We start from the raw sequence: 18541 nt of genomic DNA on the forward strand, positions 1-18541 counted from the left end.
TTGGTACTTATTACTTTTTTTTTTTTTTTTTTTTTTTTGCAATTTTTACATTGTTTTCCATTCAGCCGATTGGGGACAAACGCTCAAGTTGAGATAAACTGAAATAGTGAATGCAGTCCTACTTCATCCCGTCTCTGACCAGACGCTGGTGACCCCAGTGTGTGTTGAAAGAGAGCGGAGGTGTGACTAGGCCACGCTGACTTCCTGTTTTTCTGCCGTTCCTCATCGTTCATTCGCCTTTTCAAACACTAGATATCTTTGTTTTGCTCTTTATCAGTGGGAGAGAGTGAGTGGGAGTAGAGATGAAGCCAGACTTTGGTCAGAATAACGCACTATCATTATGTTTCTACAATAAATAGTATGCGTGCTTGCATTGAATGCAGTGCAATGTCCGAATGACCTTGTACATTTGTCAAAATGCGCAGTATGCAAAAGAGCTCACTGTTCAGCTTCATCTTCCATCCACAGCGTGAAGTAATGACACATGCGATGTTTAAAAAGCACTATTTTATTCGATCTTATGAGATATATTTACCCCATTTATATAAACAGGTGAAACTCGAAAAATTAGGATATCGTGCAAAAGTTCACTTATTTCATTAATTCAACTTATAAGGTGAAACTAATATATTATATAGACTCATTACATGCAATGTGAGATATTTCAAGCCTTTATTTGTTATAATTTTGATGATTATGGCTTATAGCTTATGAAAACACCAAATTCAAAATCTTCAAAATTCAAGCTGAGAGCCATAATCATCAAAATTATAACAAATAAAGGCTTGAAATATCTCACTTTGCATGTAATGAGTCTATATAATATATTAGTTTCACCTTTTAAGTTGAATTAATGAAAGAAATGAACTTTTGCACGATATTCGAGTTTCACCTGTATATAATAACAACACTTTGTCATAATAATGCAATACTTAATACACAATATTGTTTGTAGAGGCATTAAAAACACTTTTTTTTTTATTCTTCATTAAACTTTCCATTAACAGCAATACGATATGTTGAAACAAGACTTCACATTGCCCTCACTCCTGAATGTTATAAGTACAAGCCATACATGTTGTACTGAATACGTAAATAAATAATACATAAACGTGAAGAAAGAGAAAAATAAATAAAATTAACTGACTAAATACAGTTAACTTGATGAGAATGCATACAAATTATACATACGTATACATGTCATATACCTAAATATAGACACATGCATAAAGAGAAACATATACATATATTATTATACATATGTGCAATACTTATATCTTTTTTGCACAAAATTGCATACATTTTTTTACAGCCAAAAGTCAGTGTTTGAAATGTTATTTTGCGTAATCCATTTTTTAAATGGCATGTAAAAAAACGTATTTCTTACTGTATTATTTTAAAAGTAGGAGGTGTACATTAAACATGAAGTAATGTAGTGTTATATTGTGAGGATAGCAAATAGATGAGTTTTCCCTAAAAGCATTTAGTGGCGTAAAACAATCACAGCTCATCAGGTTTAACGGCAGCTCTTCTCCAAACATTAAAAGCAAGAAAATAATAACAACAAACATTAAGGTGGAGAAAAGACGCAGGGTTTAATCTGTGCTGTGAATACCGTGCAGTGAAAATGACATTTGAGACGTGTTATTCTGTATTATTACTGAGCTCTGCTAATTAGTTTTGGTTCCCTTGATGGTGTTCAGGGATTCTTCAGTAGATTCTTCAGTGTTTTTATGAAGATGACTGATATACTGTCCTCCAGTGTCATTGCTGGACGAGTGTCAATCAACGTCAGTGCCCGTGGGAAGTGGATTATTCATGTTAGCAACATGTTAAAACAGGCTAGCAATGTGTTAATCATGTTAGCAGCATGCCTATGTAAACAACATGCTAAAACATGTCAGCAACATTCTAATAATGCTTGCAGTATGTTAAAACATGTAAACAATGCATTAATAAAAGCTAGCAATATGTTAAAACATGCAAGCTAATCAAGTTGGCAAAATGTTAAATCATGTTAGCAATGTGTTAAATCATGCTAGCAACATTTTTTTTTAACTTTGTCTGTGTAAAACCTTCAAACCTCAAGCTGTTCAAAGTTATTTTAAACTTTCAGACCTGCCAACGTCAAAGTTTGTCATCATAAGTTTCTGCTCCTTGAAGAGCCACACTTTTTGATGATGAGAAATACTTAGAATATATTTGCAATGATTTTGCTGTCAATTTATGCATTTTTTTATGTTCAAAAGGGCCTGACTTTGAAACAAGTGTGTTCTTTGTGTGTGATCAGGAGAGCCGTACCCGCTCAGTGCCCAGCGGAGGTTTCCCGGCGGTGTTCATCCATACTCGCCCACAGACGAAGGCCTCAAGCTCAGCCTGGCTAAAGGAGTCTCCATGTCTCTGCCCTCGTCCCCTCTCCTGCCCCGACACACCTACGTCATGGCAGCTCGCCCCTGCAAGAAGTCTCCAGGTGGGATGTTTATTAAAACTATCAGTTTAGATTCTTCTGACAAATTGTTTCTTTTTCTCTTCTCCTCTCACTCTTCTGAGACTACTGGGAGAGTAACCCCTGATATGACGTTAACATAATTGTATGCGATACCCCTAGTGACCTGTTTGTTCTGGTCTTTTGAATGTGTTCTACTAAAAGCATAAATAAAATAATTGTTAAAAAAGTAAAAAAAAAAAAAAAAGCATCAAAATGTCTGCAGATTTTTGTCTGAGTTGCACTTGTTTGGGTTTGCTAGCAGTGCAGAAATTACACACTTGATTGGTGAATTTCTAACGAGAACACATCCAGGTCACCCGAAAATGAAAAGAAAGAAATTAAGATATTATGTTTGTTTTTTTTTTTTCATAAAGAGTACGATTTTTTTTTTTTTTTATGTATAATGCATTATAAAGGTATTCATAATGTACATTGTAATGTATTATATATTTCACAAATAATTATAACCAAAGTTGAAAAACAAAATATATTTATGTTTGAATATATTTCATATGTTTTAATGATATTTTTTTATTTTTTTGGTGTCATAGTAATTTTGATATAAAATTATGATCAGAATTGGTGGGAAAAAGGTACTTAATGGTATTTTTTAAGTTCATATATTTGATTTTTTATTGGAGACTTTTAGTTTTTAGATTGTTAATCCAGTTGCTAACTCTATTAATGTGTGCTTTTGTGTATTTGTTTAGCTCTGATTGTCTTTATTTTTATGAATGTGAGGTAGAAGGTCATATTAAGCATCAGTTAGTTCATATGCATCTTGATTGAGTTGGTATGTCAGTGCATTCAAACACTAGTGTGTGTGTATGTAAACAGTCTGAGGTGTTTTCCACGCCATCTCTGTGTGAAGGACAAGGTCATGAGCAGCCGAGATCTTCAAAAGGCTTTGCTGGTTGTTTTTGGAGGATTTAGCACAGAGGATTGAAATCTTTCAGTGGTCACTTTGGCATCTCGCTCACATCTGGCCCTCGTGTGTGTGTGTGTGTGTGTGTGTGTGTGTGCACCTCTCTTTGAAAAGGGGATTGATCCTTTGAAGGCACCGGAAGCAGGCGACATGCTCGATTTGCCCTTTGCACATTTCCTTAGTCTGACAATTAAAGAAAGATAAACGTCCAAAAGAGATTCCCCTGAGAAATCCTCAGACATCACGTGAGATTGAGCTTTTGTTTTTACATCCACAGATCTTGAAAATGTCGGCTGGGACAGTAATATGCGGTTTTAAAATAACTATAGGAATAATCATATTTAATCTTTTTCATTTACACTATATCGTTTTTTAAAATAAATTTTTATTTTTATTTCGAAAGGGTGCATTAAATTGATCAAAAGTTCCTGTAAAGACATTTATAATGTTATAAAAGATTTCTATTTCAAATAAATGCTGTTCTTTTGATCTTTCTATACATCAAAGAATCTTGAACAAAAATGTGTTACAGTTTCCACAAAAATATCAAGCAGTTAAAGCTGTTTCTAAGATTGATAATGTTTCTTGAGCATCAAATCATCATATTAGAATGATTTCTGAAGGATCATGTGACACTGAAGACTGGAGTAATGATGCTGAAAATTCAGCTTTGATCACAGGAAGAAATTACATTTTACAATATATTACAATATAAAACAGTTATTTTAAATGGTAATAATATTTTACAATATTACTGTTTTTACAGTATTTTTTTATTCAAATAAATGCAACCTTGGTGAGCAGAAGAGACTTAAAACATCTTGCTGACCCCAAACTTTTGAACAGAAGTGTATATTCACTAATGTAACAATATTAATCTAGATATTTTACTAAAGCATTTTAATATATAGAAAAATGCCATAGAGAATTGTTTTTTGAGAAATTATTTAATAAAAAAAATTATAAATGGAATTTAAATTTTCAATAATATATAATAATATAATATAATTAATATTCACTAATATAACAATATTAACATTATGTGGATACATTTTTTTTTGGAGAAATTATTTAATAAAAAAAAAAATAAGTTGAATTTTAATGCATTAAAAATGCCACAAAATATCAATTCATTTAAACGAATCAAATTCATTTTTGTCATTTTGTGTTTAACCCATAATATTCCTTCATCACACATTAGTAGTGCATGACTAATACGACCTATTATAACATAAATGTTTATATTATGCAAATGTTTATCAGTTCAAGTTGAGGATTTTCTGGAAAAACTCACAGGGAAGAATTTGGAAATAACCAAAATTAGGTTCATACGGACTTTAAACTCAGACACTCTTGTTTAGATTGTGAAAGTAATAACATGGATAATGTGAGATGTTATTGTCTTAAACCTTGGATGACAATGACCAAATGAACCTTATTCAGCGGTGCCGAAGGGAATCTTTGGCATTAGTTGTTGTTATTACGAGCATCAAAGGCCGGCTGATGAGTTTCATGTGGACAGAGGACGAGGGTTTGTGTGCGGTAAATAAGACATGCATTTATTTCATACAGAACAGGTCGTTAGAAGTTAAAGGATTAGTTAAAATCTGTCTATTAGGAAAATCTGTCATCATTTACTCACCCTCAAGTTGTTTCAAACTGGTATGAATTTCTCTCTTCTTCTGAACACAAAATAAGATATTTTGAAGAATGTCGGTAACCAAACAGTTAATGAACCCCATTGACTTCCACAGTATTTTTTTTCCATATTATGGAAGTCAATGGGGTTCATCAACTGTTTGGTTACCGACATTCTTCAAAATATCTTCCTAAATTTTCATTTTGAAGTGAACTATTCCTTTTAAAGGGGTTATATGATGCTATTTTAAACGTTCATTATTTTGATTATTGGGTGTAATAGAACAGATTAACATGCTTTAATGTTCAAAAAATGCATAGTTTTTCCACATACACTCTCAGAAAAAAAGGTACAAAAGCCGTCACTGTAGCAGGACTTTTTCAAAAGGTACACCTTTGTACCTAAAGAGTACATATTAGTCCCTCAAAGGTACGTATTAGTTCCAAAAGTGTACATATTAGTTCCAAACGTGTACATATTAGTTCCAAAAGTGTACATATTGGTTCCAAAAGTGTACATATTGGTTCCAAAAGTGTACATATTGGTTCCAAAAGTGTACATATTGGTTCCAAACGTGTATATATTGGTTCCAAACGTGTACATATTAGTTCCAAAAGTGTACATATTGGTTCCAAAAGTGTACATATTAGTTCCAAAAGTGTACATATTGGTTCCAAAAGTGTACATATTAGTTCCAAAAGTGTACATATTGGTTCCAAAAGTGTACATATTAGTTCCAAAAGTGTACATATTGGTTCCAAAAGTGTACATATTAGTTCCAAAAGTGTACATATTAGTTCCAAAAGTGTACATATTAGTTCCAAAAGTGTACATATTAGAACCCTTTGGAAGGGTACTGCCCCAGTGACAGCTTTTGTACCTTTTTTTTCTGAGAGTGTACTGTACATTATTGCAGCTCCTCTGTTCCCAGTCTGTCTAAAAAGCACTGATTTCCACCTTTTGAAAGGCGCTCTGATTGGCCAGCAGACCCAGTGAGTTGTGATCACCTCAAGCGTGTGTCGGGAAATGTGACGCCCCGCACCATAATCGTGAGTTTCATCTTCGAAAGTGTTTGTAAACAGACAGTTAATAATGTCGTTGGTTTTACCGTATCAGTTTGAGTCCGAGTCGGATTCTGAAAATGCGGATGATCAAGCCGATCCATCAGAACCACGCTTTCGCATCCAAACACACAGTGTCTCCGTGACATGACGACAACACTACAATTAACTGAAACCTCGTCGTCTTATGCTTATATTTCACACTGTGACGTGGACGTTTGAGGAAGTGATATCTGGACTTAGGTGTTTTAGGCAGGTCTGGATCAGTGTTCTCTGTTGGATAGAATAAGGGCCCCCTTGTTTGGTCCGGATTTTCGGACTTTTCAGTTTGATCCGAATCAAAATTACAGGTGTGAAACCTCTCCCAGACCACGGTCCGAACCAAACAGATGAAATTTGGTCCGACGAAAAGAGGTAGTCTCGGTCCGGATCAAACTTAACAAAGGTTTGGTTCGTTTCTAGTGTGAAAGCATTTTCTGTATGGTTCAGACTTTCAGACCATTTACAGGAAGTTCATTCATTCTTGTCAAAGTTACCCGCCGACTTGACAACACGTTGACGTCAGACGATGACGACAGGACGCAAGTACGTCATGTAAAGTGCGCTCGCATAATTGCAATGTGAAACCAAACCAAAACTAACCGAATGCACACAATGCATCAAAACATGAACTTTGGTTCGGACCTTGGTGCAGACTTTCAGGTGTGAAAACGCCCTAAATCCCTTTGTGGGAAACTATGAGCTTTGCTACTTTGCAGATCTTATACATGCACAAACAGGTACATTACACCCTGAAGGAAAACATTAAGAAGCATCATATGACCCCTTTAACTCTTCTTTTACTATTGGGTAAACTATTTATTTTTAAGCTGCCACATATGGTGTGAAAAGCTGGAGGGAGTCTGTGTGTTTATGAGAGAGGATGTTCAGATCTTCACGAGGAGGTGTTGAACAGCAGGACGGGGGTTACACACACACACACACACACGGTTTCTACCAGAGCTGCTGGAGTCCTGATGCCACAGGGAGATCCTGGAGTCATGAGTCAATCTCTCACGCTTGATTCGTCAGTACAGGTACGATGTCAGATGTGCAGAGACTCAGGCTGAGTTACACTGCATGTTTTAAGTACGCTAGCAGTAAAAGTAAATGAGACATTGCATGTTTACCAAACTACCACTTTTGATGCAATCTGCCACAAACCATCAATTAAAACCAAGCAAAGTTTGATTGGTGGGTTAACATGTCAGCTGTGCGGCCTCAGTAGTATAGATGGATCTCGGCCATGATAATATTCAATTCAATTCACATTTATTTGTATAGCGCTTTCCACAATACACCTCGTTACACAGAAAATTCATCAATTCAAAAGCCCACATTACAAATTTAGAGTGATCTCTTATCAGAGGTAACTGACTAAGTTATGTATTTCAGATAACAGTGTAATAATTTAAGGCAGAAACAATGAGCTCATTGAAGTAATGAATACTTGTTTGTAAACAAATGATTATGACAGAACGTTTTCACAATCCAACACTCAACCTCCATGATTTGAGTTCAGCCAAACTCAGACCATATAAACGCCTTCTAACAGATCCTGAATTCAGCGTCATTACCTCGGTCCTGGAGCTCATTTCCTCACAGCTGAAGTAATAACGTTGAACTGTGGCGGCTCCCTTTTAAGCTAAACCGCTACTTCCCCAAACCGGCGAGTTATTGATCCTATTAAAGCCATATCACATGAGGCCGGCACACATTATGTGCTGCTTTCATCAGGAGCTACACCTCGTCCTCCCGTCGCCTCCTTACTGACCTCTGCTGGAGAGTTTGGGTTATTCACTCAAAACCTCTGAAGGTCTAACGTCAAGAATACTTTTTCTCCCTGGTGCAGTCCCTGTTGAATTCGTTTGAGCAGATGCATGTCTTTTCAGTGATATAGTGAGTTTTGGAGATGGATCGTTTTAGCAGATGTTGAGAAGGTTTTCAGAGGAAATGGAGATGGAGTATCTCTTAGGAAGTCTGGTCGCGTGAGGATCTGTAAAAGACGTTTAGTGCCTCAAGATACACTTTCCTTTTACAGCTTATATTAATACAGCATGTTTGATTGTTACCACAGATCTGTGTTCAAGATTTGTGTTTGTGTCTGTTTGATAGGGCTGTAACGATATGCGATATGAAACCGAAATGTCACGGTGTGAGAAGTTATCCTTCCCGTCCAGATCCAATGCTAACACATCTTTAAATTAGCTAGTTAACATTATAAAATACATAGACCTACACCACAAAACTAGTTGAGGATAAATTCTTTAAAAATTGGGCAATTCCAGCGTTATGGACGTGACAATTGCAGTCAAAACTTGAAATATAAATTCTCAGAAAATGCATTTAATACCAATATATTGAAACGTCTGTTTATATATCCATACTCCCTTAATAAAGGAGTCCAGACATTACAAAAATATCAGTCTACACATGCGTTTTATATTTAATATGAGGGAAATACACATGCGTTACGGACGAGACACAAAATCTTTAACTTTTAGGTGGCAAAATATTTTTTAGTAATTCTATGAATTACACTGCGCAAACCAAAAGTAATATACCCACCGGATGAAGAAGGGTCGGCTCTCCACAGAACATAACAGATTCATTTTATTTTATTTTTCGTGTTCGCGTTTATGATTAAAAAACAATGTTACGGACGTGACAGTTCTCCGTTACGGACGTGAGCGCTCTGAAAGCGGCACTAAAAGACTACTTTAAAACTTTCACAGAGATCTCAAACAGAAAGCACAAAGCCTTTTCTTTAAAGTGAATTTCGTTTGCTATTAATTCTATCTTAATTTTAATCAATGTTTCATCAACCAATTGCCTGGATTTAATAAATAAGAAGTAAATATAGCAGACAATATAATCACGACACGGAGACGCCGGCGCGTGAACTGGAGCTCGTCTCATAAATGAACTGAAACGCAGCGTATAAGGTAGCCTACTTGCCTCACAAACATGTCTACTTTTAAACAGAACAATTCAAAACGAAAGAAAACAGACTGTTCTCTGCTTATGTAATCCTTATGAAATGTGAATTTCTCTCTGGCGCGTGAAGATCGCGAGTCAGCATCGTCAACTTCATCTTTGCATCCGACACTGACACAGAGCCCCCCCCAAAAGAATCGAGGTTTGTATCGAATCGTGGATCAAAAATCAGTGATACGAACCGAATCATGGGTTTGGTGTATCGTTACAGCCCTACTATTTGAGTGTCTATTACTGTTTATATATTTACCGTACCAAATACTCTCAATATAGCCTATCTACAGTGATTGCACTGGTGATTTAAAAACAAAAAAAGCAATATTGTGATCATTAGACTACATTCGTGATTCTTCCTCATCGCATGACTTGTGATTATGAGCTATCCGTCTGTCCGTCTGTCTGTCAGTCTGTCATATAATCAATGTATGTTAAAAAAAAGAAGTCCTTGTTAGTCTTTTGTAAAAGTAACGTATGACGTCACCTACAGGAAGTGACATCATTTTGGAGGTAAAACAGCAGCACAAAGAAAATATTAGCAATAGATTTAATGGTGTTTTTTGGTGGTTTGTGTCACTCTAAAACATTCATCCAGTTTGCGCAATTCACACAAATCTGTTTGATAATATCAACATGAGCGGGTTAAAATATGAGAATAATCATGTTTAAATGTCTGAGTTTGATCAGAACATTTGTCTTTTATAGAAATACTGCCTTAAAATGCAGCACAAGCAGATTAAGTTTTTTTTGTGAAGGTTTCAGAGTTCAGAAAGTTCTGCAGAACCAGAGTGATCCGGCTGATAACATGGAGCTCACATTGGCATCAGTGGCGTTGGTGTGGCGTTGACCGGCCAACGCAATAAAACCGTTCTGGATGACAACCTCCTCTGTTCAATATTGCACTTCACAAAAGCGAACTTCCATCTGTGGACGTCACGTCAGTCTGAATACATGATTCACAGGCCGATGATATTTCAGAGTGAAGAGGAGGATTGTCACGTCGCTCTCTTTCTTCCCGTGGCTTTTGTTGTCCGTACAGAAGAGCTTGTGTCTTGGGAGAACGACTTAAATGTGAACGTGTCAGGAGGTCTTTGACTTTTCTCCATGACTTTTAAAGTCTATGTGGATCTACCCACATGAGGGGAGCACAAAAGCTGAGTTCCAGAAATAAAAATCCTTTTCATTTTGTCCACGGAGAAATTTATTATTTTAAATGACTTGTACTGTATATAAAATTTACATTTATGCATTTGGCAGACGCTTACTTGCATTGTATTTCAAGGTACACATTTACATTCTTATCAATTCTTGCTTTCCCTGGGAATCGAACCCATGACCTTGGCGTTGCAAGCGCCAACACTTTCCTTTTTGAGCTATAGGAAACATTCTAAAAAATATATAAAATGTTTTTTATATTTGCATAGTTTTCCCCACTTCTTCATCCAATATATTTTCTTTCATGTACATTATAGGAAGTAAAAATCCCTTTTATTTTCTCAATATCTCCATAGACATATTATTATCGATATAAAATATCATATATAATTCTATTATATAAGATATTTTATATCGATAATAATTTAATCGATAAAACTTGATTTGTCTGAGTTATGTTTGGGACCATTTTATGTTAAAAGGCTAGAGTTACACCTTCATGACTAAGTTTGCCTGTGCATTCAGATCCTTTTGTTTTGTGCAAATGTAAGTTGTAATATTGTGTTTATATTTATAATATATATATATATATATATATATATATATATATATATATATATATATATATATATATATATATATATATATATGATTTATCTCATATAGGATGCATTTGATTTAGAATTAATTAAAGCGTGCCAGTAATCAGCTTCAGCACGCGCAGCTCAATGCACGCCTAATAATAACTACAATTGGGACTGTCATATTACATAACATTATAAAGACAACACTATTGTAATAAAACATTGTGAATTTTTTGGGTTTAGTTGCCGTGGTGTTTCAGCTCGTTGTTAGGGAAGAGCGCGTCCACAACGGGAGTTACACATTCTGAATAGCACGCATCTGAGACGTCGTATTAGTCATTATATTTGATTATTTAACAAGTAATTTAATGAAAGGATCAGTTGACTCACTTTACAGTCCCACTAGCCCTGTATTTAGACTAAAAACCCTTCTCATTCATTTGGTGAGGAGGAACATGGCGTTTTGAGCAGCATTTGCAGACCCTGTCATTTCTTGATTGGATGTGGCCAGCAGAAGGTATCTTCGAAGAACAGATTGATTTGTTGTTTTTCCTCTTGCTCTTGCTTTTCCTCTCATTTATATTCTTTCGCTCTTTATTTGCATGCATCTCAGATCTGCCGTCGGACCTCAGACTGAGTTAATACCTGTTTGTGATCTCCACCAGAGAGATGAGACTCATGCATTTTAATCACAGGTGTGTGTGTGTGTGTGTGTGTGTCTGTGTGTGGATTTATTCTCTTTTCCCTGAAGCCTAAACTTGGACAAGAATTATATATGAAGGAAATACATGAAAGGGCGTTCAGTGAAAGTGTGTTCATTTATATTTGATCTTGACAGGGGAATATCACAATATCCAAGTGAATATAGCAGTGACATTTTTTTTAATTCAACAGCAAAACTAATTATTAAAGTTAGAACGACATCATATACGTAGCCTGCGAGTTTCTTTCTCAATTAAGTATTAAGATGAACACAAGATGAACAAATTGCAGGCAATAATACAATAAAGATAAAAGTATTCAAGTAAACATTCAAAGAAATGTGTAAAACACACAGAGGTAATCAAATATAAAATAAAACCTGTGCTTTGATATCTCTATTCTCAATAATTATTTGTGGTAAAGGGATAGTTTACCCAAAAGGTGTTTGTTTGTTCGTACGTACGATAAAAGTCATGGGGGTCCAAAGTTGGACTTCGAAATATCTTATTTTGTGTCCATGATAAAAACAGTTCATGCAGGTTTGGTAAAGGATGACAGAAGTTTAATTTTTCTAAGCTAGATGAAAGAAAACATCAAAATGTCAGTGATAGTTTGAAGAAAAACAGAGAACATTTGAGTCCCACAGATAACCTGAGCCACTGACAGCAAGTTGAAAAGGCTGGTTTTTGTTTACATGCATATCATATGGATGAACAACGAAGTTACTGTTTATTCCAAAAGCAATGGACTGTGAAATGTTTGCATTTACATCAATGTTTGCATTTCACTGCAGGTGTCCATAGATGGCAGTGTAAATCACCATGAGGGCTGAAGAAGTGTGTGTGTGTGTGTGTGTGTGTGTGTGTGTGTGTGTGTGTGTGTGTGTGTGTGTGTGTGTGTGTGTGTGTGTGTGTGTCTGTATGTGTGTGTTAAAGGGATCATTTACCCAAAAGATGTTTGTTTGTTCATACGATAGAAGTCACTGGATGCAGAAGATTACAGCTTTCCTTAACATTTCCCCTTAGATTATGTTAAAATATGAAGGGATATTGATATTAAATAACACTCTTAGTTGGTGTAAATATTTTAGTTTTTAAGTACAGTACGTTCTCCATTAATACAACCTCAAAAATGTATTTTGACACATAACTTTGGTTTATTTATTTACTTATGCATTTGTTAATACTTTTATTTATGATTTATTTAATCATGTGTTATTTTAGTTTTTAGTTTTAGTTCATTTTGACAAACAAATCTAGTTATTTTAAACAAAACGAAGGACCTGTTGACATTTTTAATTGACTGAAAAATGAGTGTTGATTGAGCGATTTATGTTCTCATCGTCTCATATTGTTCACAATGAGAGCGGCAATGTACACGAAGAACGTCAATAGAGTCAGTTATGATTTCATATTGACTTTAACACATGCACTTGTATCATCAGGACATCTAGCTCTTGATTTATGGCTGTCTTCTTTACACACATCGCTGTTTCATTTGTCATCTCTGAGCGCTGTGTTTTCTTCCTGGAGGTCAAAGTCACGCAGGTGAATCTCTATATGAATCTCTGATGGATGTGTCCGGGAGATTTAAGGGCTCCCGTCGCCAGCGGCTGCTCTTTACTCCATGACTTTATTTGGTCAGATCGTACACGGACCGCCAGGGTCTTTGATCTCTGCGGGGTTTTCCATGATAAACAGAGGAACGTACTTAAACCTACAAGCTTTATGGGGGTCGAGCAGGATTTCTCTTTTATATGCTCAACGAAGAGGAATTCGCCCCTTCAGGATTGCATGACCTTCAGCGCTCTTTGTGTCAGATGTGAAGAGCTTCGACTTTCATCTCAAACCTGAAGCTGATTTTTAACACATTATTTTGGTCCAAACCGCTGCATGTCTGCGTGATCGACATTAGTACCACCTTGACTACTAGTGTGTTAACTGGCCTCGTAGTCGTACACTGCCATTCAAACGTTTTCAACTTTCTATTCATCCCGGAAACAAATGCATCACGGTTTCTACAGACATATGAAGCTGTTTTCAACATTGATTATTAGTAAGAAATGTTTCTTGAGCAGCAAATCAGCATATTAGAATGATTTCTGAAGGATCATGTGACACTGAAGACTGGAGTAAAGATGCTGAAAATTCAGCTTTAAATCACAGGAATAAATTACATTTTAAAATATATTCACATAGAAAACAGTTATTGTAAATTGCATTTATATTTCATAATTTTACTGTTTTTACTGTACTTGTGATGAAATAAATGCAGCCTTTTAGCCTTCAAGAGACTGAAACATTCAAAACTTTTAAAACTCGATTAACTTTTCCAACCTCTCACCATCTGTCAGCTGACTTCAATCTGGTATGTAACTTTTAATGATGGAATTATGATGCAATAATAATGTTCGGGAAACCGATTTCACGTTTCATGTCTTTAAAGAGAGACTGAGGCTCTGTTTTTGAAGAATATGTGCAAGCATGAGTAGATGGAGAAGCAGGATTGGTGGGAGCAACACACAGTATCTCTCAGAGATCTCACACCCGTCTGCTAAGAGTTAAATTGCGCTGGTTTCCGGCTGTAGTTTACATTCCCAGAGCTGTGGAGATTGTAGATGCAGCCCGAGTCACAGAAGTCAGACGCTGGCGCTCCCTTCTTGATCTCAGATTGATTATATATTTTTCTCTCTCTCTCTCTGCTCTAAAGGACCCGTTAGAAAGCCCAAGTATGTGGAGGGTCCTCGTGTTCCTGGAGATGCGCTCATGTCGTCGCTGAGGAAGGTGCCCGACGGTACGACTGGTGAGTGACGAAACGTGCTCGTATGCTTCTGTTCTTTTCAGATGTGTGTGTGTGTGTGTGTTTGTGTCTGTGCTTGCTGTCAGAATCAAGTTTCTCAGTTTTTATTGGTTAGAGGAGAGGATTGTTGATGACGTCAGGGTTCCCACTGTCACAGACGACCTGGAAACAGTTATGGCAATTTATTGAAAAATGGAAGTAAGTCAGAAACTGAACACACGTCTGTATACTGCATCAGTGTAGACAGCGTCAGTGATTATAATGACTTCTGTTTGCTTTCGACACGACGCTCACTTCCAGAGTGGGCAAATGTGAGCCGTTAAGCAACTGAACGCCAATGGGCGGGGCTTATGGTGTGAAGATGTATAACTATTCATCAATGTCTTGCTCTGGAGGCGGGCATATGCAAATGTGTTTGCCCGTGTGACATCACAGATTCTGCGATATCAAAACAAGCTGTTTCTGGAGCTTGATTAAATAAATGCTTTGTTTATAATGAGGAGGACGTTTTAATGGTACAAAGACCTCTGATGTGTAATTTTTCATGTCATGACCCCCTTTAAGATGTTTTCTGTGGAAATGTCATGTTTGTATCTGTTCAATTATGTGTGTAATCAAAGCAGCATGCATTATTATATTTGCTTCATGCATTTTGAATTGAGATAATTGCAAATGTGCAGAATAAGCACACTATATATAACAGAAACTGTGTATGTGCACGCTTGTCTCTGGCAGTGTGTTGGTGAATTGTGTGTGTGTGTGTGTGTGTGTAGTCAGTTGCATGTAGTGCAGTTCCTGTGCTGGGCTGGAATAGAGTTGGCAGTGTTGTCTGTGTGTGTATCTTTAGCTTCATATCACTGGACACAGGATTGTGTTGGTCAGAGGAGCATGTGAGACATCAGAGCTTTCCAAACAACAGGGTGGCGCCAGTCGAATGCCAGCTGTCTGTGGCACACCACTGTATCGCACTGGTCACATGATGTCATCAGAAGGTGTCCGCACTGCAGGCCGTCAGAGATGGATGACTAGGCAGTGGACAGCTGATGCTGATGCTACTGTAAAATAGTGTATTAAATAGGATTTATTTTACCGTGGTGCTTTATGTCTTTCAACATAAAGTTTAATTTAGTGATCGGCAACGTCTAGTTGTAATTTGGCAAAAAAAATTAGCTTATTTTGAATTTTTAAATAAGTTTTAAGGAAAAAAGTATTTAAAAAAAAAAGAAGAGAATTGTGGGTAATGTCACTTTCAGTTCACACTGGAAATATTAGATCAAATCAAGCTAATTTTGCATACTTAGGGCCCTTTAAAATCCGTTTTAATTTTTTTCTGTGTTTTCCTTTTAATTTTTCCGAGTTCTGTTTTAATGGTTTAGTTTTATAATCAAAAAGGAGGTCTAAAAAATGAATTCTAATATCATTTTACAATTTCTGGATTCTAATAAAATGCATTATTAAGAACGGTGGTGATCAACTTGATTCATAAAACCTAAATCTTTTGCATAAAACTTTAAACTTAAAATGTAATCAAATAAAACGTGAACAATTCCTGTAATTGTTTGGCAAACCAAGCGCGTTGCACAACGGATGTTTACGGTTGAAATTAAAATATATATGAAAAATTGTGTGATATTCCTTAAAAATATTATTTTAATAAACTGTACATTCATTCTGCTGTACAGTAGTAATATATTTCTGTCATAATGTCAAGTTAAACCAAACTTTTATTTTATCAGGTTGTAGTGAAGACCTTCATAGTTTCTTCATAGATGATAGTTTTGATTCATTCATCCAAAATTTTACTAAATTCCGTGACATTCCGTGTTCTTCAGCAAATGCTTATGACTGGAATCCGCAATTCTATCCATGTTTTCCGCATTGTAGAAATCATAGGGCCCTTCATACTACTTTTTTTTTTTCTTTAGAAAATATTCTGAACCAACTTTGTGTGTTGGTTAGTATCTGAAATGCTTAAAAAGTTTGGAGTGTGAATAGTTCTTTAGGCTTGTTCAGGTTCTTGAAGTAGGACCAATATAACCTGGTTTATTTACTGCATGTCTCTCATACCTCAATGACACACCCCAGTTAGCCCCGCTTTACCTCCAGACACATATAAGGGTCAACACTGTTTACATGTGGGACTGTCACATGTTATTTTAACCCTGAGAGAGTTTATATATATAGCATCTCCAGACCTTCCCCCAGGCTCCAGTTTAACATCGTCTTCAAGTCGTGTTGGAATGATCATATTCATGAGATGAACGCCACCATAGTATAGTCAGCAGTGGTGGAAGGTGTTTTGTGAGCCATGACTTTCCCATTTGAGGCCGTGTCATTTAAAAAGGCCATATTATGCACTTTTACAAAGCCTTGATTTTGTTTTTGGGCTGTTTTTGAATGTTAAAAAAAAACCACACACATTATTTTCCCCATATTCTCCATAGTTGCAGCTCCTCTCTTCCCAGTCTGTCAGTTTAGTTCCTGTCTCTATGAAGCCCCTCCTTCTGAAAAGCACACTGTGCTCTGATTGGTCGGCTGGACTAGCGTGTTGTGTGATTGGTCAACTGGTGTTTTGAAAAATGACCATTATTTTGTTTCACTATTGCTTAAACATTTGCTTACCTGAGAAGATGAGGAAAATAAATGCTCTTCTTGTTTGAACAAAATCATTTACACCAATTTTTTTTATTTTAATATTAATATTAAATTTTTTATTCAGTATGTAAGTTTTAGTAAGTTGCAGTTTAGTTTTTCACGGACATATAATTGTATGTAGTATCTATATATCTGTAGATATGTCTATATGTTTTAACTTCATATTTTAATTGTAGTAATTAGAGATTGTTCATAAATATTTTTCGAATGCATTTTAATTTCATATTTTAGTTACAGTTAAAAAATCAGTTGAGGATCATAATTTAGTAAGTTTAGTAAGTTATTTATTTACCTTCTGATTTTAAAGCCTTCTTTACCCTTTAATTGTGTTTACACAATCTTGTAAATGTACACTCACTTGTTAAATTTATTAATGTAATGATCAACAGAATTCCAGCCACAGAAAACATTTCATAAGCTCAACGTTGAAAGGTGAAATTACTAGGTTGTTATTACTAGTAATCCTATATTTAGGATTATTTTACACCTTACATTTTTTGTAATTTGACAAAAAAGTTGTCTTAGTTTTTTTAACCCTCACTTGAATGCACATCAAGTCATAATGATGTTACGCGTCTGCGGTGGATCTACGGCCTGCGGGTCTCGATCTCCGTAAGCGTAAGCGGATACGGCTCCCTTTCCCACCTCAGAGAACAGCGGGACGCAAAACAGCTCTCGGCATTCCCAAGACTTCCCAACCTTCCTGGGAAATGTGAAGGCTCTGTCTGTAAATACCTGCTCTCACGCCTCATCTCCCAAACGTTCAGAAAAACTGTAGGAAGAAAGCAAACGGTGTCATGTGGAATTAGGAATTAGTCCGCATGCTTCACTAATAGCATTAATAATGCATAATTAGCCCCAGTGTGTGTGTACTTCATAATGATGGTTAATTAAAGTTAATTAAAGTGGTTAAAGTCCTGCTGCCAGACTTTCAGCTTTTTGACTGAAAGTGTAATCGGCGTTTGTTTAACACACACTTGTTTCCTCCGTCACCGGAATCAGAGCGCTCCAGAACGGTTTAGCAAAAGTTGGGTCAGAAAAATGCTGCCAAGAGCAAATCTAATGTTGGTTGATGGTTTTTGTGTGATAGTTTAACGAAAACATCTGTGAATAAACTTTTTTTTTTTTTTCATTTGCTGTGAAATTCAGTTTTTCCAGAAATCCATTTAACATCTGATAACATCTGTTTGCGTCGATAAACTTAAAGGTTGTTTGTACTGAAATATTTTTCTTTCACTATTATACCAAATATTGGTAGACATGTTCTTGCATTGCATTATTATGCATTGTGTTCTGGCTGATTTTTCAACACATCAACACTTTGGGCCCTATTTTAACCATCTAAAAGCACACGGTCCAGAGCGCACGGCTGCTAAGGTCGTGTCTGAATCCACTTTTTCTAGTTTAACGACGGGAAAAATGGTCTAAAAGGGTTGTCCCTCTTCTCTTAATTGAGTATTGGGTGTGTTTTGGGCGTAAAAAACACTCCCTCAAAAATTC

General features: G+C 36.0%; 1 protein-coding gene across 1 annotated transcript in view; it reads left to right on the top strand.

The window, feature by feature from the left end:
• The window catches only part of tanc1b (tetratricopeptide repeat, ankyrin repeat and coiled-coil containing 1b), a 184503-nt gene that overhangs the window by 54339 nt on the left and 111623 nt on the right, over positions 1-18541 (top strand). Inside the window, exons 3-4 of the mRNA XM_084420453.1 lie at positions 2291-2470; positions 14297-14389. Coding sequence (XP_084276579.1) covers positions 2291-2470; positions 14297-14389 — 273 coding nt within the window. The remainder of the gene's footprint in view (positions 1-2290; positions 2471-14296; positions 14390-18541) is intronic.

Source organism: Rutilus rutilus (assembly GCF_951802725.1).
Source record: "Rutilus rutilus genome assembly, chromosome: 10".
NCBI lineage: Eukaryota > Metazoa > Chordata > Actinopteri > Cypriniformes > Leuciscidae > Rutilus > Rutilus rutilus.